At 35.4% G+C, this 23,103-nt stretch overlaps 1 protein-coding gene across 50 annotated transcripts in view; it reads left to right on the top strand.

The window, feature by feature from the left end:
* EMSY (EMSY transcriptional repressor, BRCA2 interacting) overlaps window positions 1-23,103 on the top strand; it is a 97,304-nt gene that overhangs the window by 39,812 nt on the left and 34,389 nt on the right. For 42 of the 50 annotated variants that reach the window (XM_070274389.1, XM_070274376.1, XM_070274398.1 and 39 more), the window contains 2 exons: window positions 5,566-5,820; window positions 20,650-20,799. In XM_070274389.1, coding sequence (XP_070130490.1) covers window positions 5,566-5,820; window positions 20,650-20,799 — 405 coding nt within the window. The remainder of the gene's footprint in view (window positions 1-5,565; window positions 5,821-20,649; window positions 20,800-23,103) is intronic. The other 8 variants (XM_070274382.1, XM_070274394.1, XM_070274399.1 and 5 more) reach the window with 1 other exon arrangement.

Below are 23,103 nucleotides of genomic sequence, written 5' to 3'. Positions count from 1 at the left end.
TCATGTGGTTTTTATTCCACATTTTGTTAATGTGGTCTATCACGTTGATTTATTTGCAGATGTTGAACCATCCCTGTGTCCCTGGTATAAATCCCACTTGATCATGATGTGTGATCTTTGTGAGGTGTTCCTGTATTTGGGTTGCCAATATTTTGTTGAGGATTTTTGCATCTGTGTTCATCAGTGATATTGGTCTGTAGTTTTCCTTTTTTGTGTTGTCCTTGTCAGGCTTTGGTATCAGAGTGATGTTGGCCTCATATGTGTTAGGAAGCGTTCCATCTTCTCTAATTTTTTGGAATAGCTTGAGAAGCATAGGTATTAAATCCTCCCTAAAAGTTTGGTAGAATTCCCCAGGGACAGCGTCTGGTCCTGGACTTTTATTTTTTGTGATGCTTTTGATGACTGTCTCAATCTCTTTACCTGTGACTGGTCTATTCAAATTCTCTATTTTTTCTTGACTCAGCTTTGGGAGCTTGTTAAGAGTCTAAGAATTTATCCATTTCCTCTAGATTGTCCATTTTGTTGGCATATAGTTTTTCGTAGTATTCTCTTATAATCTATTGTATTTCTGTGGTATCCATTGTTATTTTTCCTCTTTCATTTCTAATTTTATTTATCTGAGCCCCCTCTGTTTTTTTCTTTGTGAGTCTGGCTGGGGGTTTGTCAGTTTTGTTTACCTTCTCAAAGAACCAGCTCTTTGTTTCATTGATCCTTTCTACTGCCTTTTTTGTTTCAATAGCATTTATTTCTGCTCTGATTTTTATTATTTCTCTCCTTCTGCTGATTTTGGGCTTTGTTTGTTCTTCTTTTTGTAATTCACTTAGGTGTAGTTTGAGATTACTTTTTTGGGATTTTTCTTATTTGTTAAGGGGAGCCTGTATTGCGATGACTTTTCCTCTTGATACAGCTTTTGCTGCATCCCATATGAGTTGACATGGTATATTTTCATTTTAATTTGTCTCCAGATGTTTTTTGATTTCTCCTTTAATTTCTTTAATGATCCATTGCTTGTTCACTAGCATATTGTTTAGTCTCCACATCTTTGTCCCTTTGTCAGCTTTTTTCTTGTAATTAATTTCTAGCTTCATAGCATTGTGATCAGACAAGATGCTTCTTATTATTTCAGTCTTTTTAAATTTATTGAGGCTTGCCCTGTTTTGCAACATATGGTCTATCCTTGAGAATGTTCTGTGAGCACTTTAGCAGAATGTGTATTCTGCTCTTTCTGGATGGAGTGTTCTGTATATGTCTGTTAAGTCCAACTGGTCTAGGTTTTCATTTAATTCCACTGTTTCCTTGTTGATTTTCTGTCTGGAGGATCTATCCATTGATCTGAGTGGAGTGTTGAAGTCCCCTACCCCTACTATTATTGTCTTATTATTAATAGCTTTTTTTAGGTTTGTTAATAGTTGCTTTATGTACTTTGGTACTCCTGTGTTGGTGCATAGATATTTATAAGTGTTATTTCTTCCTGATGGAATGCCCCTTTGATCATTATATATTGCCCCTCTTTGTCTCTCTTTACCTGTCTTATCTTGAAGTCCACTTTGTCTGATATAAGTATTGTGATACCTGCTTTCTTTGTTCGCCATTAGCTTTGAGTATCATCTTCCATCCCTTCACTCTGAGCCTGTGTTCGTCATTGGAGCCGAGATGTGTTTCCTGGAGGCAGCATATTCTTTGGTGTTTTCTTTAATCCATCTTGCCGCTCTGTGTCTTTTTATTGGAGAATTCAGTCCATTTATGTTGAGGGTGATTATCGATACATGAGGGCTTAATGCTGCCATTTTATCATTTGTTTTCTGATTCTCCTGTATTTCTTTTGTTTCTTGTCCTGTGTATTTTGGTCTGCCAGTCAAGTTATGTAGTTTTTTATGTTGTATTTCTTTGTTTTCTCCTTATGTATTATTTGTGTCTCTGTTCTGCTTTTTTATTTAGTAGTTACCATGAGGTTTGTATTCAAAATCTCGTGGATAAGATAGTCTCTTTTCTGATGGCCTCTTATTTCCTTAGAGTAAACCAATTCAGTCACTTTCCTCTTCGCCTCCTAAGTTGTTTTTCTCACATATTATTCCATCTTGTGTTATGTCTTTCCAGTTAAAATGACAAGATTATCTTTGTTTTTGGTGTTTTCCGTCTCTTTGTCTTTAATGCTATACTTGAATATTTGCTGTTCTGCTCTGAGTCTGTCTACCTATTTATCTCTTTATTCTGTGCTTTGTATCCCCTTTCTCTCCCCCCCCCTTTTTTTGGTCAGGTATGAGGGCCTTCTTGAGGATTTCTTGTAGTGGGGGCGGGGGGGGGGTCTCATGGCTATGAACTCCCTTAGTTTATATTTGTCTGGGAAAGTTTTTATTTTTCCATCATATCTGAAGGATATTTTCACTGGATAGAGTATTCTTGGCTGAAAGTTTTGTCCTTCAAAGATTTGAGTATGTCATTCCAGTCTCTCCTAGCCTGCAAGGTTTCTGCAGAGAAATCTGCTGAAAGCCTGATAGGGATTGTTTGTATGTTATTTTCTTCTGCTTTGCTGCCCTTAGTATTCTTTCTTTATCATTCAGTTTTGCCAGTTTCGCTACTATATGCCTTGCAGTAGGTCTTTTGTTACATTAACATATTTAGGAGATCTGTTAGCCACTTCCACATGGATTTCCAGCTCCTTCCCTAGGTTTGGGAAATTCTCTGCTATTATTTTTTTGAACAAGCCTTCTGCTTCATTCTCCTCCTCTTCTCTTTCTGGAATACCTACAATTCTTATGTTGCATTTCCTAATTGAGTGGGATATTTCTCGGAGACTTTCTTCACTTCTTTTTAGTCTTAGTTCTGTCTCCTTCTCTATCTGCAGCATTTCAACGTGTCTAGCTTTGATTATGCTGATACGCTCCTCTGTGGTGTCTGCTCAAGTATTCAGGGAATCCATATTTTGTTTTATTTCTTCCATTGTGTCTTTCATCTCTCATATTTCTGATTGATTCTTCTTTATAGTTTAAATCTCTTTTGTGAAGTAGCTCCTGAACTCATTGAATGGTTTCTCTACATTCTCTTTTAACTCGTTGAATTTTTTTATTATAGCTATTTTGATTTCATTGTCATTTAGATTACATATTTCTGTGTCCTCAGAACTGATGTGTGGATACTTGTCATTTTCTCTCTGGTCTGGAGATGTAATATAATGTTTGATATTGCTAGAGGGTGTGGCTCTGTTTTTACCATCCTGGTATTATTTGGTTGCAGTTACCGCCTATCACCACTGGGTGGGGGGGCAAGAGGCATGTATTCTGAACCTCTGCCTTCCACTGAAATCCCAGGCGCTGGAGCCGGTGCTCGGTGAGTGGGGGGAGGGGCCTCTGCTCTCACTATCTGCTTTCCTGGTGTGTTGGATGCATAAGGTCACCCCCTGCGAAAGCTTTCACCCCGCTAGCGAGCTTCCCTCTAGGCTGCAAGGGCCCACTGGGGATCCTTGAGCTCCCACAAATGAACATCCCCTCACCCGTTCCTTCCCTCTCAGAGGCCTCCTGGAGTCCCAGATTGCAGTCTTTATGGGAAGGAGCAAAGTTTTCTCTTATCCCATTCCACCTCCTCCGAGGGGCCTCCAACATCTCCACCCTCTGTTGTATTGCTGCGTGGGTCTCTCCGACGTTTTTTGTGTTGTGTTGGACGTCCTCTGTTGGCGTATGGATGCCCTTTTCATTGTATGTTGGAGGGGAGAGATTACTGGGGAAGCTCACTCTGCCATGATGCTGACATTAGCTCCCTGAAGACATGATCTGAACACAATTCTCTGACTCTAAAGTCACCCTGACTGCTTTTACATCAGATAGTTTTCCTAATCAAAAGTATATGGAGAACATAGTTTAGTTAGGGAGTTACCCATGTACAAAATTGACTCAGTTAATACTGGAGTTTATTATGGACGCAGAATAAAGGTTAAAGCTTTTAAATAGTTTAAAAATAGCATCTTTCACTTGCATAACACTTTATACTCATTGAGTCATAAAATGTTGATGCGTAAAGCAGCTCCAGAGATAATCTAGTTCAATATGGCTAAGCAATAGAGCACACACATGTCTCCAAAATACTAGTATTCATGGAGGAATGGTAGGGGGATGTGTAAGTAATGTGAGTAAGCCCTCCGGGTGATTCTGACTACCCCTTTTGTCTCCTCTCAAAGTATTCTTCAATCTGCGATTTTACCTGATCCACACAGCAACCCTTAGAGACTTTTAGGGCAATGAAAATTCAAGAAATGGGGAAGCTGAGGCCCAGAGAGTCAGAGTGACTTCTCAAGGTTTCTTCTCCAACTTTATCATTCTCCAGACACATTTTACATAACAGTGTGATATATTTTAAATTTTTCTGTAATGCAATGTAGTGGTGGGCCTATGGTGGAGGAAGGTGTATAGCCTAATAAGTTGATAACTAGGCTGTTTATTTATCAGTTTCTTTCCATTGTTTTAGCAGTGCTGAAAAAGTTGATATGGCCAGTTATATTCCTGGTTCTTTCTGTTAGGAATATTAGTTCATTTACAGGTAATAGTCCTGTTGAGTTGTTGATGAATTGTAAGAAGATTACTGATGAAAAATCTGGCAGATGGAAGAATTTCTCTCAAACTCTACATCTTTAGTGGAGGTTATTAGTACTTCTTATCTATGCATGCTAATATTAGCATTGCACTGGAAAGAAATGTCTTAAAACCTTAAATCATGAAGATTTTTTCCTGTGAGTATATTGAGTGTGCCCCTTTGTTAACGTTCCACATGCTAATTTAATGATCCAGGTAGAATTCTCAAGAAATGCCCTTAAGTTATAGATTATTGGAAATGAGCTATGGAAAAGCTATTTTGCCATGCTAAATAGTAGTTCAAAAGGTGACTGTTTCATTGGGAATTATTTTATGTAATGCTGTGTTAAAATTGGCTCATTAGAACTTGAAAAGTAATATTTGAAAAAATGTACTACAAATGAGATTCAAAATTTAGGTTGCTTTGTTCTTATATTATTCACATTGAGAAGCTATATTTTCTAACAGAAAATCTGTTGAGAGACATGTATGAGAACATCCTGCCTGATACTTTTTCATTCTAACTTTTTTTTTCTGAGGAAGGTTGGCCCCGAGTTAACATCCACTGCCAATCCTCCTCGTTTTGCTGAGGAATATTGGCCCTGAGCTAACAACCGTGCCCATCTTCCTGTACTTTGTATGTGGGACACCTGCCACAACGTGGCTGGACAAGCAGTGCGTAGGGCTGTGCCCAGGATCTGAAGTGGAGCGCACAAAGTTAACTGTTGTACCACCAGCCCGGCCCCTCATTCTAATTCTTCACCAAGGGAAAATCAGTTAGTTTTTTTGGGTGTGAGAGCAACGATGCCTCCCTTGCAAAGTTTGAGAACTAGATATCAAATATGTAAAATAGCACCCATTGTATCTGATACTTACTAGGTGCTTAATAAATCATAGTTTTTATTGATTTACCTAGTCTTTACACTGATATCTACTACAATAACCAGTAGTAACTTTAATTATGCTTTACTATTAAATTTTCTTTTTCCTAACTCTTTCACAGGTGTATCTACATCAGCAATCAAAATGGCATCAACTAGACTTCCTTCCCCCAAAAGCTTAGTGGGTGCCCCAACTCAGATTCTTGCACAGTTTCCTAAACAGCATCAGCAATCTCCTAAGCAGCAGTTACATCCAGTGCAGCAACAGACACAGCAACAGGTGGCTCAGCCTTCTCCAGTATCTCATCAGCAACAGCCTCAGCAGTCTCCTTTGCCACCTGGTATCAAGCCTACCATTCAAATCAAACAGGAGTCAGGTAACTGGAAAATGTTTATAAGAAATGGGAATTCTTCCCCAATCACCAGTTCTCTGAAGACTGCTAATATAGATGGATTTACTTCTATATACAATTTCCTCAAGCACCAGCGTTTAAATTCGAAAATATATTCTGCAACCTCCTGTTGGAAATACTTATATAAAGAGAATAGAGCTTGGGAATAGAAAAAGGGAGAAAAAGCAGCTTGCACAACAGGAAGTTTTTTCGGTGAACTCTCAGAAGAGAAAGGAAGCTGATAAATACAAACTTAGATTTTGGAACTATACCCTGAGGCCCATTGGTGTTATGGGAAGTGGGCAGTGGAAAAATTAGTCTGAGGAGTCTTGTGTTAGAGGGCTGTATTATGAATTTAGCATAAAATTTGTTATGGAGAGAGATGCTAAGATTATAGAACATTGTGTACAATGAAGAAGTTTGTGGTTTATAAAAATAAGAATTTAGCAGTTATTGAAAGCATTTCTATCATAGAAGTAGGAGTCAATTATTCTAAGTTATTGAATCATAAAAGTATTGAATAGAAAGGTAGGTAGGATGGAAGTTCAGACATAGGGAAATTTAAAAAATACTTAATATCTTTAAGAAAAGAAAATGGATTTTTTTCCCTCCGATGAATCTGAACTTTAACGGTAGAACAGGAATTTAGAAGATACTGACATTTTCAGTTTTGCCTTATTTTGTTTTTGATAAGAACATTTTATTATTTTTTTGAGAGATAATTGACGTATAACATTGTTATTTTAGGTACACAACATAATGGTTTGATATTGTATATATTGCAAAATGATCACAGTAAGTCTAGTTAACAGTCATCACGACACAGTTGCAAATTTTTTTCTTGTGATGAGAACTTTTAATATTCACTCTCTTAGCAACTTTCAAATATACAATACAGTATTGTTAGTATATTTGAATAAATATATGTTGTTAATACAGTCACCATGCTGTATGTTACATCCCCAGGGCTTATTTACCTTATAACTGGAAGTTTGTACCTTTTGACCACCTTCACTCATTTCAGCCAGCCCCTCACTCCCTTCCTCTGGCACCCACCAGTTTGTTCTCTGTATCTGAGTTCAGGGTTTTTTTGATTTTTGTTTTTGTTTTGTTTTTTTAGATTCTACACATAAGTGAGATCATACAGTATTTGTCTTTCTCTGTCTGACTTATTTCATTTAGCATAATGCCCTCACAGTCTGTCCATGTCGTTGCAAGTGACAGGATTTCCTTCTTTTTTATGGCTGAATAATGTTCCATTGTATGTATATACACCACATCATCTTTATCCATTTATCCATTGATGGACATTTGGGTTGTTTCCATGTCTTGGCTGTTGCAAATAGTGCTGCAGTGAACGTAGGGTGCAGATATCTTTTGGAGAGAGTGTTTTTGTTTCCTTTGGATAAATACCCTGAAGTAGAATTGCTGGATCAGATGGTAGTTCCAGTTTTAATTTTTTGAGGAGCCTGCATACTGTTTTCCATAGTGGCTGCACCAATTTACATTCCCACCAACAGTGCACCTAGGTTCTCTTTTCTCCACATCCTTGCCAACACTTATTTCTTGTGTTTTTGATAATAGCCTTTCTGACAGGTGTGAGGTGATATCTCATTGTGCTTTTGATTTGCCTTTTCCTGATGATTAGTGGGATTAGTAATGCTGAGCACCTTTTCATGTACCTGTTGGCCATCTGTATGTCTTTGCAAAAGTGGCTGTTCAGATCTCCTGCCTATTTTTTAATTTGTTTGGTTTTTTCTATTGAGTTGTGTGGGTTTTTTGTATATTTTGGATATTAACCCCTTATCAGATAATTTGCAAATATTTTCTCTCATTCTGTCGATTGCCTTTTTATATTGATAGTTTCCTTTGCTAAGCAGAAGCTTTTTAGTTTGATATAGTCCCACTTGTTTATAATTGTTTTTGTTGCCTTTGCTTTTAGTGTCAAATACAAAAAATCATTGCCAAGACCTATGTCAAGGAGCTTGCCCTGTACGTTTTCTTCTGAGAGTTTTATGATCTCAGGTCTTATGTTCAAGTTTTTAATCCATTTTGAGTTAATTTTTGTGTATGGTATAAGATAGTGGTTTAGTTTAATTCTTTTGCTTGTCGCTGTCCAGTTTTCTGAACACCATTTATTGAAGAGACTGTCCTTTTCCCATTGTATATTCTTGATTCCTTTGACATAAGTTAATTGACCATATTCATGACTTTATTTCTGGGCTGTCTGTTCTGTTCTGTTGATCTAAGTGTCTGTTTTTGTGCCCAAACCATACTGTTTGATTACTATAGCTTTGTAACATAGTTTGAAATCAGGAAGTGTGATGCCTCCAGCTGTGTTCTTCTTTCTCAAGATTGCTTTGGCTATTTGGGGGTCTTCTGTGGTTCCATACAAATTTTAGGATTGTTTATTCTATTTTTGTGAAAAATACTATTGGAATTTTGATATGGATTGCACTGAATCTGTAGGTTGCTTTGGATAGTATGGACATTTTAACTATCTTAATTCTTCCAGTCGATGAGCATGGAGTATCTTTCCATTTCTTTGTATCTTCTTTACTTTCTTTCATGAGTGTCTTACAGTTTTCAGCATACAGGTCTTTAGCTCCATGGTTAAGTTTATTCCTAGGTATTTTATTTTCTTTATGCAATTGTAAATGAGATTGTTCTCTTAATTTCTCTTTCCGATAGTTTGTTATTAGTGTATAGAAATGCAACTGATTTGTGTATACTGGCTTTGTATCCTACAACTTTAACAGTTTTTTGGTGGAATCTTTAGAGTTTTCTATATATAATATCATGCAATCTGCAAGTAGAGACAGTTTTACTTCTTACTTTCTGATTTGGATTCCTTTGTTTCTTTTTCTTGCCTAATTACTCTTCCTAAGACTTCCAGTACTATTTTGAATAAAGGTGGTAAGAGTGGGCATCTTTGTCTTATTATGAAAACTGATTTTTAATTATTTCTTTGGAACAGTATGGGTTATACAAAAATCTATTATGGCTAATAAAGCCATATGATATTATATATTTATTATGTTGTTTGGATTCTGTTTTCTTCCATCTAAAAATGCTTATAAAAACTTTTCTAGATTTACTCAAAACCTCAGTCCTCTAACCCTATTTTTCCTGTAAGTCTTAAGTTCCTCAATTGTAGAGTCTTACACCATCACTGCTTTCAGAAATCTAACCAACATAGTTAGGGGAGGAATTTGTTATTTAAAAAATCCTAATAATAGGGCTAGTTGTTCACTAACAGATTTTGATGAAGACCAGTTTATCAGCTTTTCTTTTTATAGATTATGCTTTGGGTATCAAGTCAAAGAACTTTGCCTTGCTGTAGGTCCTCATGTTTTCCTTCTACTGTTTCTTTTTTCCTAAAAGTTTTAGAGTTTTATGTTTTACATATAAGTCCATGATCTCTTTTTTGCCTGTGGGTTCCTAATTGCTTTAGCACCATTTGTTGAAAAGGTTATCAAACTCCATTGAATTGCTTTGGCATCTTTGTTAGGAAATCAGTTTAGCATGTTTTTGTGGGTCTTATTTCTAGGTTCTCCATTTGTTCCATTGATCTATGTGTCTGTCTCTGTCAATACCACACTGTCTTGATGACTGTAGCTGTATAGTAAGATCTAACATTGGATAGAGTGATTCCTTCCACTTCATTCTTCTATTCCAAAATTATTTTAGCTGTTCTAGTTCTGTTGCCTTTCCATGTAAATTTAAGATTAAGCCTGTCTATATGTACTAAAACCATACTGGGATTTTCCTAGGAATTGCATTAAAACTATAGATTAGTTTGAGGAGAGTTAACATCTTGTTGAGTCCTCTAGTCCATGAACGCAGTATGTCTCTACATTTGTTTAGGTCTTCTTTGACTTCTTTCATCATTGTTTTACAGTTTTGAGGATACAAATCTTGCACACGTTTTGTTAGCTTTGCGTCTAAGTATTTCATTTTCTTGGAGTGATTTTAAATGTAATTATGATTTTAATTTCAATTTTCACGTTTGTTGTTGATATACAGAAATGTGGTTGATCTTGTAGCCTTTGACCTTGATGAGCTAACTTGTTAATAAGTTCCAGGAATATTTTCATAGATTCCTTGGGATTTTCAGTGTATACAATTGTGTCATCTATAAATAGGAACAGTTTTATTTCTTCTTTTTCTAATCTTTATGCCTTTTTTTTTTTTTCTTATGTTTTTAAATTGGCTAGAACTTCCAGTACTGTGTTGAATAAGAGTGAAGAGAGCAGACGTCCTTGCCTTGTTCTCAGTCTTAAGGAGCAAATATTCAATGTTTCATCATTAAGTATGATGTCAGCTGTTGGATTTTTGTAGATGCCTTTTTATAAAGTTAAGGAAGTTCCCCTCCATTCCTAGTTTCCTCAGAGTTTTTATCATGAATGGGTGTTGGATTTTGGCAAGCTGTTTTTTGTGTGTCAATTGATATGATCATGCTTTTCTTTTTAGTCTCTTCATATGCTGGATTATGTTGATTTTCTGCTGAACCAGCCTTGTTCATCTGAAATAAAATCCTACTTGGTCATGGTGTATAATTCTTTTTATACGTTTCTGGATTTGATTTGTTAACATTTTGTTGAGAATTTTTGTGTCTGTTTTCATGAGAGATATCAGTCTATAGTTTTCTTTTTTCTGTCCTATCTTTGTCTGATTTTGGTATCAGGGTACTGCTGACTTCATAAAATGATTTTGGAAGTATTTCTTCCTTTTCTGTTTCCTGGAAGAGATTGTGTAAAATTGGTGTTAATTCTTTAAATGCTTGGTAGAATTCTCCAGTGAAGTCATCTGGGCCTGGAGATTTATTTTATAGGGAACTTTTAAATTATGAATTTAGTTTCTTTAATGGTTATACGACTGTTCAGAGTATCTGTTTCATCTTTCTTGAATTTTGGTAATTTGTGGTTTTCAGGGAATTAGTTCAATTCTTCAAAGTTGTTGAATTTATATGTGTAAAGTTGTTAGTTGTAATCTCTTATTATCCTTTTAATGACTGCAACATCTTTATTAATGTCCCCTGTTTCATTCCTGATATTGATGATTTGTCTCTTTTCTCTCTTTTTCTTTATCAGACTTGCTAGAGGTTTATCAATTTTATTGAGATTTTTAAGAACTATGCTTTGTTTCATGGATCTTCTTAATCTTTTTTCTGTTTTCACTTTTATTGTCTTTATTATTTCCTTCCTTCAGCTTGCTTTGGGTTTACTTTGCTCTTCTAGTAAAATAGAGCAAATTGAGTTAGAAATTGAGTTAAAACATTTCCTCTTTTCTAAACATTTAGCATGTATGTTTACATCCACATAAATAAATATGTCATAAATTCCTCTCAGCACTGCTATAGGTGCATCCCGCTTATTTTGATGTGTTATGTTTTCATTTTCATTCAAGTTTGTGTGCTTTTAAATTTCCTTTGAGACCACCTCTTTGACCCATGAATTACTTACAAGTGTGTTGCTGAACTTCAGGTGTTTGGAGATTTTTTCTGTGTTATTTCTGCTATTGATTTCTAGTTTGATTCCATTTGGTTAGAGAATGTGCTCTGTGTCATTTCAGTTACTTTAAATTTGTTGAGGTTCGTTTTTTGGCTCAGAATATTTTCTACTTGGGTGAATGTTCCATGGCATTTGAAACAATACCTATTCTGCTGTTGTTGAGTGAAGTGTTTTATACACACACACACAGACACACACACACGTATAATTAGATCATATTAGTTGACTGTGTTGTTCAGTTCTCCAATATCCTTGTTGAATTTTCTATCTTGTAGTTCTGTCACTTGGTTAGAGTGGGATGTTGAAATTCTCAGCTATGATTGTTGGACTTTAATACCCCAAAATAGCTCTCAGTTTTTGCTTCATGTATTTTGAGGCATCTTTGTTTGGTGCATACCTATTTAGAAACATTGTGTCCTCCTGGTGGATTGGTCCTTTCTCTCATTATGTAGTGTCCCTATTTTTCTCTAATAATTTTCTTTGCTCTAAAGTCTACTAATGTTATTTATATAGCCACTCCTGTTTTCTTTTGATTACTGTTTGTATAGTATATTTTTTCCCATCCTTTTACTTTCATTCTACCTATGTTTTTATATTTGGAGTGAGTTTTTAGACAGCATATAGTGTGGTTACATTTTTTAATCTACTCTGCCAATCTTTGTCTTTTAAATGATATATTTAGGTCATTTACGTTTAAGGTAATTATTGATATGGTAGAGCTTAAATGTACTGTTTTATTGCAGTCACATGCAGCTTAATGACATTGCGGATAACGACAGACCACATGTATTATGGTGGTCCTAAGATTAGTACCATATAACTTAGATGTGTAGTAGGCTCTACTATCTAGGTTTGTGTAAGTATGCTGTATGATATTCACACAAGGATGAAATCACGTAACGATGAATTTCTCCAAACATATCCCTGTTGTTAAGTGACTATTGACTGTATTTTTCTTTTTGTTTCTTCTGTTTCTTTTTCCTCTGTTTTGTTTCTCTTTTCTTTCCTTCTTGTGGTTTTACTGGAAAAATTTGTAGTGTTTGCTCATGGTATTGTAATATACATGTGTAACTTATCATAGTCTGGACTTTTTCACTGCATATTACTCTATATTTGATAACTTTATCTTTCTAGTAAAGAAGGGAGATTTCAATATCTCTGATGTTTGTTTGCAGAAATTGAAAGTATTATATGTTATGTTCCAATTTCTAAGGTCTGTTTTGGTGAGATTTTTATTTGTGAATCAATTATTTTATTTTATTTTACTTTTTGAATGGAGAATAATATCTTCCTCAAAAACTGAAAAGCATAAAAAGTTATACAGTGAATAAATCGTCCTCTATCTATCCAGTTCTCCCTAACCATTAAATAAAAGTCTTAGCTTCTTATGTGTTTTTACAGTGTCTGAATATACAAGCAAATTTAAATTCGAATTTTTACTCCTCTTCTCTTTTTACACTGATGTAGAAGGTAATACTTGCACCTTGCTTTTTTCACCCTCCCTTAACAGTGTTTCTTGGAGAGCTTTCTAATGCATTCAGTACATAAAATTAATTTGTCTCTGTATTCTACAGTGGATATGCCATAATTTATGTAACTCATCCCCTGTAAGGTTGTTTCCAATCTTCGGGTATTTTTCCCAAACAAAACTGCAGTAAACAAGACTGTACATAGTCATTTTGCATGTCTGTAAGTATATCTGTAGGATAAATTCCCAGGAGTGAGATTCCCAGGAGTATGTCAAAAGATAAAAGAATTTAAAATTTTGATACATATTGCCAGATTTTCTTCTTTAGGAATTTTTAATTTATACTCCAGTCAGTAATGTACTTCTGTCCAGTTTTCTCAGAGTGCCCTGTTCCCACCGGGATATTAACAAACAATTGGATTTTTGCCAATCTGATGTGGGGGGACCATTATCTTGGTGGTGTTTTATTTTCGTTTGTCTTACTGAGAGTGAGTTTGAGCAACTCTATGTTTCAGAGCCCTTTGTATTTCATTTTTTGTGTACTCTGTGTGTTCATTGTCCATTCTTCTATGATCTTTTTCTGATCAGTTTCTAAGAATTCTTTATGTAGCAGGATAACTAACATTTTGTGTGTTTCATGATTTGCAGAGGTTCTCCTCCCAGTTTATTGTTTTCTGTTGAGTTTATTTATGGGGACTTCTGCTGTGCAGATCTTTTTTCTTTTTATATAGTTGAATTTATCAGTGTGGTCTTTATGCTTCTAGATTCTTAGTCATAGTTCACATTTTTCGCATTTAAGTCTTTTGGAATTTATCCTAGTATGAGGCATGGATAATATAATGTATTGATAGTCATAGGGAAATTGGTTTGCAGTTTTCTTTGTGTGTGCAGTCTTCATCAGGCTTTAGTTTCAATGTTATGTGTCCTTCCAAGAAAGAATTGTGAAGTTTCCTTTTTTATAATGCCCTGTAATTTTTTTAAAAAGCAGCTTTATTGAGATGTAATTCACATACCATTATGATTAACCCATTTAAAGCGTACAATTCAATGATATTTAATATATTCAAAGATATGTGCAGCCATCACTACAGTTGATTTTAGAACATTTTCATCACTTCCAAAAGAAACTGTTCCCTTTAGCTATCACTTTCTACTCCTCATGACAACTCTCCAGCCCTAAGCAACCACTCATCTACGTTCTGTCTCTAGATTTCTGTATTCTGGATGTTCATGTGAGTAGAATCATATGATATGCACATGAGTCTAAAATTTTTGGCTTTTTATTCAGGGTCTTTTTAACTGGCTTCTTTCACTTAACAATGTTTTCAGGTTCATCCATGTTACAGCATGTATTAGTACTTCATTCCTTTTTATGGCCAAATAATATTTCACATTTTTGTCCCTTTGTTGATGTACATTTGGATTGTTTCCACCTGTGGCTATAATGAATAATTCTTGTGGAAGACATTCGTGTAAGTATTTGAGTATTCAGTTCTCTTGTGTGTATACCTAGGAGTGGAATTGCTGAGTTATATAGTAACTCTATGTTTAATTGTTTGAGAAACCGCTAGACTGTTTTCCAAAATAGCTGTACCATTTTACCTTCTCACCAGTAGTGTATGATGGTCCCAGTTTCTCTGCATCCTTTCCAACACTTGTTATTCTCTGACTTTTTGATTCTAGCCATCCTAGTTGTGTAAAGTGGCATTTCATTGTGGTTTTGACTTGCATTTCTCTGATAACTAATGATGAGCATCTTTTCATGTGCTTATTGGCCCTTTATATAGCTTCTTTGGAGCAATGCCTGTTTATATCCTTTGCCCACTTTTTAGTTGGGTTATTTGTCTTTCTGTCATTGAGTTTTAAGGGGTTTTTTATTAATATATATATTTGAGATATTAAACCCTTATCAGATATATGATTTGCAAATATTTTCTCCCATTCTGTGGGTTGTCTTTTCACTTTCTTGATGATATCCTTCAAAGCACAAAAATTTTTAATTTTGATGATGTCCAATGTATTTTTTCTTTTGTTGCTCATGCTTCTGATGTCATATTTAAGAATCTTGCCAAATCCCAGGTCATAAAGATTCATCCCTAATTTTTTCCTAAGAGTTTGATAGTTTCCCTGGGTCTTTGATCCATTTTGAGCTAATTTTGTTATGATGTGATTCAAGAATCCCACTTCATCCTTTCGCATATGGCTATCCAGTTGTCCCAATACCATTTGTTAAAAAGACTGTCTGCCCCCAATTCAATGATCTTGGCCCCCTGGGTGGAAATCAGTTGACCGTATGTATAGGTTTATTTCTAGACTTTCAATTCTATTCCATTAATTTATGTCTATCCATGTGCCACTACCACACTGTTTTGACTACCATTGGTTTGTAGTAAGCTTTGAAATCAGAAAGTGTGAGTACTCCTTTTTTGTTCTTTTTTTTAAAGATTGTTTTGGCTATACTAGGTCCCTTGCAATTCCATATGAAATTTAGAATCAGCTTGTCAATTTCTACAGAGAAGTAAGCTGAGATTCTGACAGGAAATGCATTGAATCTGTAGATCAATGGAGCAGTATTACCATCTTAACAATGTTAAGTCTTCTGATCCATGAACATGGGATGTTTTTCCATTTATTTAAATCTTCTTTAATTTCTTTCAACAATGTTGTGTGGTTTTCAGAGCATAAATTTTACATTTCTTTTGTTAAATTTATTCCTAAATATTTTATTCTTTTTGAAGCTTTTGTAAATGGAATTGTTAATTTGGGGGGGGGGGTTGTTCGTTGCTAATGTATAGAAATGCAACTGAATTTTGTATTGATTTTGTATCCTGCAACTTTGCTGAACTTGTTTTTTAGTTCTGATAGTTTCAAATTCCTTAGGATTTTCTATGTAAAAGATACGTTATTTGCAAATAGAGATAATTTCTTCTGTTATAATCTAGATGCCTGTATTGCTTTTTCTTTGCTTATTTCCCTGACTAGAAGCTCTAGTAGGGCCAGCCCGGTAGCGCACCGGTTAAGTGTGCACATTCCACTTCGGCGCCCCGGGGTTCACCGGTTCAGACCCCAGGTGCGGACATGGCACTGCTTGGCAAGCCATGCTGTGATAGGCGCCCCACATACAAAGTGGAGGAAGACGGGCACGGATGTTAGCTCAGGGCCAGTCTTCCTCAGCAAAAGGAGGAGGATTGGCAGCAGATGTTAGCTCAGGGCTAATTTTCCTCAAAAAAAAAAAAAAGCTCTAGTAAAATGTTGAATATAACTGGCAAGAGAAGACATCATTATTTTGTTATTTGTTCTTTCTGTTCATGAAACTTCCATTAATGCTTGTTTTGTAATGAGATGTGCTAGCAACAGATTCTCTCCATTTTTGTTTTTCTGGCAAAGACTTTGTTTCCCCTGTTGTTTTGAAAGATTCTTGCTTGACAGTTTTTTGGGTTTTTTTGAGCACTTTGAATAGATTATCCTACTGCCTGCTGGCCTTCATTGTTTCCACTGTGAAGTCAGTTGTTAATCTCAGTGCAGTTCCCTTGTAAGTGATGTTGCTTTTCTCTTGCTGCTTTCAAGATTTTCTCCTTGTCTTCGACTTTTAGCATTTTTAGTATGATGTATCTGTTTGTGCATCACTGTGTTCATCCTATTTGGAGTTTGTTGAGCTTCCTGGATGTGTAAGTTATTGCTTTTCAATAAATTTGAGACATTTCAGCCGTTATTTCTTTGAATATTTCTTCTTTATTCTGTTTCTTCCTTTCGGTAGTTCCAGTACAAGTGTGTTGGTGCACTTAATGGTGTTCCACATTTCTCTGAAGCTCTGTTCATTTTTCTTCATTCTTTTTTCTCTCCATTCTTTGGCTTGCATAATCTCTATTGATCTATTTTCAAATTTGCTAATTCTTTCTTCTGCCAGTTTGAAAGCCAATCTACTTTTGAGCCCCTCTAGTGAATTTGCTATTTCAGTTATTATACTTTTCAACTCCAGATTTTCCATTTAGTTCTTTTTTGTAATTCCTATTGCTTTATTAATATTCTCGATTTGATGCAGCTTTGTCACCATACCCTTTTACTTCTATAATCATGTTTTCCTTTAGTTCTGTAAACATATTTGTGATAGCTACCTTGAAGTTGTTTTTGTTTGTTTTTTTTGTGAGAAGGGTTAGCCCTGAGCTAACATCTGCTGCCAATCTTCTTCTTTTTTGCTTGAGGAAGATTAGCCCTGAGCCAACATCTGTGCCAGTCTCCCTCTATTTTGTATGTGGATCGCCACAACGGCGTGGCTGCCGTTGAGTGGTGTAGGTCCACTCCCAGTAACCGAAACCAGAATGCCAAAGTGGAGCGCGCCGAATTTAACCACTAGGCCACTGGGGCTGGCCCACCAGATTTGATTTGAATTATCTTTAGAGGGGCCGTTTGAAGAGATAATCTGATATTTAATTCTATTTAGATTTCTTTTTTGTTAAACCTGACATCTGATTGCTCTCACAGGCAGTTTCTGTTGCCTCCTTTTTTCCCAGTGTTTGGGTCATATTTTCCTGTTTACATGCCTTCTAATGTTTTTGTTGGAAACTGCACATTTTTGGTATTTATATTGATATTTTAGATATTTGATATTAGATATTGTACTTGGGTACTGGTCTTCCCCTGGCCCCCCCACCCCAGATTTGTTGTTGTTATTTGCTTGGTTATTTGTTTTTTAGTTACTAGATCAATTATTTTAGCAGTTAAATCTCTGATGTTGTTCCTCAGGGAGGTACAGCTCTGGGTATGCCCACAGTCATTCTGAGATGACAGTGATGTTGGTATGGCTCTCTTCCTCTTCTTCCCTGACCACACCCAGCCATTAAAACTCTAATAACTGATTTCTCTATTGTTTTCAACAATGCCCTGGAGCATAAATTGCTCTACAAACCAAATTTTGGCTTCTTTGAAGTAATAGTTTCAGAAGTCTATTTTTGATATTCGTTCTGACCACAGGAGAGTTCTTCTCAGCTTCCCTATTCCTCAGTTCTCTCCTGCAAACTATCTGGCTATATTCTAGAATGTGTCTTTGTTAAATCCATGAATCTCCTTCCAGTTGCTTTTCATCACATCCTCCATTATTCTTGACAGTGCCCTTAGGCTTGAACTTCATGCTCTCTGACAAATGAAGTCAGTCGCTTTCCAAAGAGCTTAGGAGCTATCTGTTCTCTGACCTGTTTCTACTCTCACACAGCTCTGGAGCTCTTGGGATAGGGTCAGTGGCAAGCTTCTTTCTGAATGACTCCTCAGCTCTAGGAGCTGAGCACTCAGTGAAGGTATGAGCGGGAGGATGAGCAGCCGCGTGAGATCCTCCAGATTTGCTTGTCTTGGTGGTAGAGCCACTGCCTCACAAGCCAGGGCAATGTTGATCAAAACCTCAGTATTCTCAGCAGTGCCATGCCCAAGGTAGAGCCTTTATTCCATAAATTGGGGCCTGGGCAGAAGAAGGGAGCCCCCACGTCTTGATTGCACTTTTCTGGGACTTAGCCTTAGCAAAAGGTACATAGGGGCAGGATGAGATAAGCTGAAGTCCTACTGCTCCTCAGAAGAAAGCCCTCCATCTGGGAGCTGGAGTAAGAGGAAGCCCTGTGTTCTTGATTGCAGCAGTCCGAAGAGAAGTCTTTGCCTTACTTGGGGGGAAGGAGGTATGGGTCTTAGTTTAAATACTGCAGATCTTGCCTTTTTTTTTTTTTTTTTAAGGAAGATTAGCCCTGAGCTAACATCTGTGGCCAATCTTCCTCAGCAAAGAGGAATATTGGCCCTGAGCTAATATCCCTGCCCATCTTCCTCTACTTTATATGTGGGATGCCTGCCACACCATGGCTTGATAAGCAAACCCCAGGCCGCTGAAACAGAGCACACGAACTTAACAGCTATGTCACCAGGCTGGCCCAAGATCTTGTCTTTCTTACCAAACTTTTCTACATATTCTTGAATAGATGTTTCTTAATTTTCCTTGGGACTATTTCCAGAGTTTTTTATTGGTTGTTCTTTTATCATTTTCACCATTCTCATTGGGTCGGTGGATTAGCAGAGCTCCTCATGCTCTCTTGTCAAAACAGATCTCTGGATGGTTTTTGTTTGTTTTTAATTGAGATATAATTGACATATAACATTGTATTAGTTTTAGGTATACAACATAATGATTTGATATATGTATATATTAGATGATTATTACCCCAATAAGTTTAGTTAACATTCATTATCACACAGTTACAAAAATTTTTTTTCTTGTGATGAGAACTTTTAAGAGAAATGGTTCAAAATATGTTGGAATTGTCTTCTTTTTAAAGGATTATAGAACTGTCCTGTGAAACTATCTGGGTTGCTGTTTTTTGGCAAAGGGGGAGGAGCTCTTAAAAATTTGTTTTGACAAAATTTGTCTCTTTAGGTAGGTCTCTTTTCTGAGGTCAATTTCGATAAAAAGTATTTTTCTAGAAGATGAGCTATTTGATCCAGATTTTCAACTTATTTGCATATGACTGAGCAAAGTAGTTTCTTATGATTCCCTTAATTTTTTTCTCTTTCTGTAGTTATTTCTTTGGGGGCTTCTTTTTGCGTGCCTTAAGCGTTATTGTAATTCATTAATGAGATAATACTAGAAATCATTTTCCCCTACAACTTCACTATTTATGATTTATTATAATCAGAATTTCTTAATTTCTACAATAATACTTTTATTCAATCTTGCTATGTATTAGGTACTTTACAATTTTGATTTATTTAATCTTCACAATAGCCCTTCTAGGTATATACTAACGGTATGTTTATTTTATGAATGAGAAAGCTGAGTCATAGAGATCAAATAATTTGCCTAATTATACCTGGATGTCATATTTTTAACTTATTTGTTGACTACAAGAAATTTAAGATTATTTAAGGCTATTAAATATATTTGTTTGTTTTCTAATGTCTTAACCTAAATCACCATCCAAAAAAGTAATAAAATTTTAAGTTGTCTATGGCAATATATTCTATCCCATGAATTATTTCAGTGAAGTTAATGGTGGAAAAAGTTTTACCAAAAATTTCCTTACTCAGTTAATAATTATGAGTACTTAAATTTAAAGTTAGCATGAGAGATTTCTTTTAAAGGGGTTTTTACATTTGGAAAGTCAATGTACCAATTATAACATTTAAATAAAATTTTTGAAAAATGTAAAAAAACTTCATAACATCACTACCCTAACATTTTTATTTTATTTTTACATATTGCCTTCAAATTCTTATCCACATGCATATTTCATGTAGGTGCAATAATAATGTATGCTTTATTTTGTATTGACAAAGTGAGCTGTTAAAAATACTTTTTTAAAAAGTCACTTTAGAAATAAACGTTCAAAAAGAAAATGTTCTTGCTCTTTATAGTTCTCACCAGCCTTTATAATTTAAGAGGTTAGAGAAACCTTTGGTGTAGTTGGGAATATATAAAAGCTACATTAACTTTTGTTTTTGACTTCTTATTCTAATCCTCTCATCCCAAGTATTTGCATGGAACAGATTATTTGTCTATGAAAGTTCAGGTCAGTGGCTAATTTGGTTTGAAAGCTCTTATATCACATGATCTTAGACAAAAGATTGGGTTTTTCTAAGAACTTGTTAATAGCTTCTGTAGTGTTTTAATTGTATTCCTAAATGAGAGAAATTATGAAAGATAGGAATTTAAGGAATAAAAATTTAGAGTTTCATCAATATGGAAAAAAGCTGCTCTTTAAGGAGGACTGAGTAAATGTGTGTAACTACTGCCCTCTTGGGTTGGTATAAGGCACATGTTTTTAAAAATAATTTGTACTGAGATTTATCTTTCTTCTTTTAAAGGTGTTAAAATCATCACACAACAAGTTCAACCAAGTAAAATCTTACCCAAACCAGTAACAGCAACTCTGCCCACCAGTAGCAATTCCCCTATTATGGTGGTTAGCAGTAATGGTGCAATTATGACAACTAAACTGGTAACCACTCCTACTGGTAAGTTTTCTTGAGCATGAGTCTGTTCATTCATCATATATTCATTGAGTAATTTCTCTGACCAGCAGTGTGCTTGACAGTGGAGATTAATGAGACAATTCTTCAAAGAGGCCTTTCTTGACGTCCCCCACCCCCCCAACTGAAATTAGCCCTCTTTCATTGTTATCACAGTCCTCTGTTCTTTTCCTTTATAGCATGTACTACAATTTCTAATTATTTAGCTACTTGTTTGTTGATTTGTTGAATGTTGTTTACCTTATTAGACCATGAGCTCCATGAGGATAAAGGACCATGTCTGTTTTATTCACCATATATATGCACAGCTAGTCGGGTTTTGTTGTATGAATGAAAATATAGTCCCAGCCCACAAGGATCTCACTCTGATTAGGTTGAGAGTGTGTTACATTACAGTATAGTAATAAGCATTACTCAGACTGAGGGACGCACAAGATGCCATTTTGCCCAGATGTGAGAGCAACCATGCTATCTCCAAGGAAGTGACGGTTTAGAACATTTTAAATAGTACCACCCTCTGTGACCTTGAGCTGGTTACTTAATCCTTCTAAATCTTTTACCTTGTCATTTAATTGGGATAATAATACCTATACCGTAAAGTTATCGTAAGTATTAAATGAAATCAGGTATGTAAAGTGCCCAGCAGAGAGCTCAATAGCTATTGCTACTAATTAAAATTAGAATTAGCCATTAGCAATATTTTAAATTTGTATAACTCTTACCAAACTTATTAAAGAGGGTCAGTATTTAGATGATAGACTCTAAATAGTGAAAAATGATACCTGTTTCAAGTTTACAAGCTATTGTCTATTGTCCAGTATGTAAAGGTCTGTATAAACATTACACTTAATCTCCCTTGGGCTTTAGTATCTCCATTTTCAGTGACAAAACAGAGACGTTGAGCAGGTTGCCCAAGGTCACACTGCCAATAAAAGAACTGGGATTTGAACTCAGATTAAACTGTGTGCATTCACATTATTTTGCAACCATCCAGAACTTTTTCATCTTCACAATCTGAAACTCTGTACCCACCAGATAGTAACTCTCCATTCCCAACTTCCCCCAGTCCCTGGCAATCACCATTCTACTTTCTGTCTCTATGCAAAGCCTGTGCTTTTAAAACACTGTTATTCTTGTATTAAATCTATCATACTTCCCCCAAAACTTTCCTCCATTTGGTACAAAGGTAGTAGTAAAAAGTAATAATGTATCTATGCTTATGTATTTATATTAAGGTGTGTTTCTATTTTTAAAAGAAAAGCTTAAGTTGAATTTTTCAGTTTAATTCGGTTGATTCAAACTGTGTATCTTTATAGTGTATTTACTTTGCAGTAGATTTTTTTCTGATTCAGCTGTATTTGTAACCAATTTAAACTAATGCTACTTAATGTTCTTCCCCTCCTCCCTTTTTTGGGTAGTGATTATATTTTAAAACAGTGAATAACTTGCTAAAAGCATTTTTGGGGGTAGGGAGTTGTTGAAAATTGTTATCAGTGACCTCTGAATCTAATGATCATGAAAAAATTTTTTTCAGTTGAAGAAGGTGTTATCTTAGTCATGTTCATTCTCCCCAAGAGTAGTAATTCTTAGTTTAGGAATAATATTTCTGAGTTACTAGATTTGTAGGAAACTACAACAGGCTCATCTGGTTAGTTTTTAATTCCTGTTTGGGAAAAGAAAAACGTTCTAGAAATACTGGGGAAGAGTGTAAAATCCTTTGAGAGACATAAGGAAAAATAACGGGTCAGTTAAAGTTGAGGAAATATGTAAATAGTGAACTTTTTAGGCTACAGAGAAATATTCCTGGCAACTCTTGGCAGCTTCAACTTTAATCTCTAGTAAAATGATGGAATAACTCTTTAAAAGATGGAAATATATTTAGAGGGTAGCAGAGTACAAAACAGTAAAAGTTTATAAAACTTCAGGCAAACAATACTGCGTTATTTGCTGAGTGCTGACATTGGGTTTGGCACTGAGATAGCATAAAACAGATGCAGAAACCTTAAAATCTATAACAGAAATATCTAAAATTCTCTGGCAGGACAGATGATTAAATTTAAGTTTCTTTTGGCATAAAACTAGTAGAAGAAGGGTAGTAGAAGAAGGGAACAGAGTTATACTTTTTCTTGGGGTTAGTAATTTGATGCAACACATCACAAAATTTTATGTGTAAAATTAATTCAAACTGACTTGGCTGTAGTTCTTGCTATGTGCATTGAAAACTGGCTGTAAATTGTTACTTAATGTCTTGACACCTTGAAATTCCATTTTCAAGTTAGGCAATGTAGA

The sequence above is a fragment of the Equus caballus genome, chromosome 7 (assembly GCF_041296265.1).
Source record: "Equus caballus isolate H_3958 breed thoroughbred chromosome 7, TB-T2T, whole genome shotgun sequence".
NCBI classification, from domain to species: domain Eukaryota; kingdom Metazoa; phylum Chordata; class Mammalia; order Perissodactyla; family Equidae; genus Equus; species Equus caballus.
This window is presented reverse-complemented; position numbering and strand designations above follow the sequence as displayed.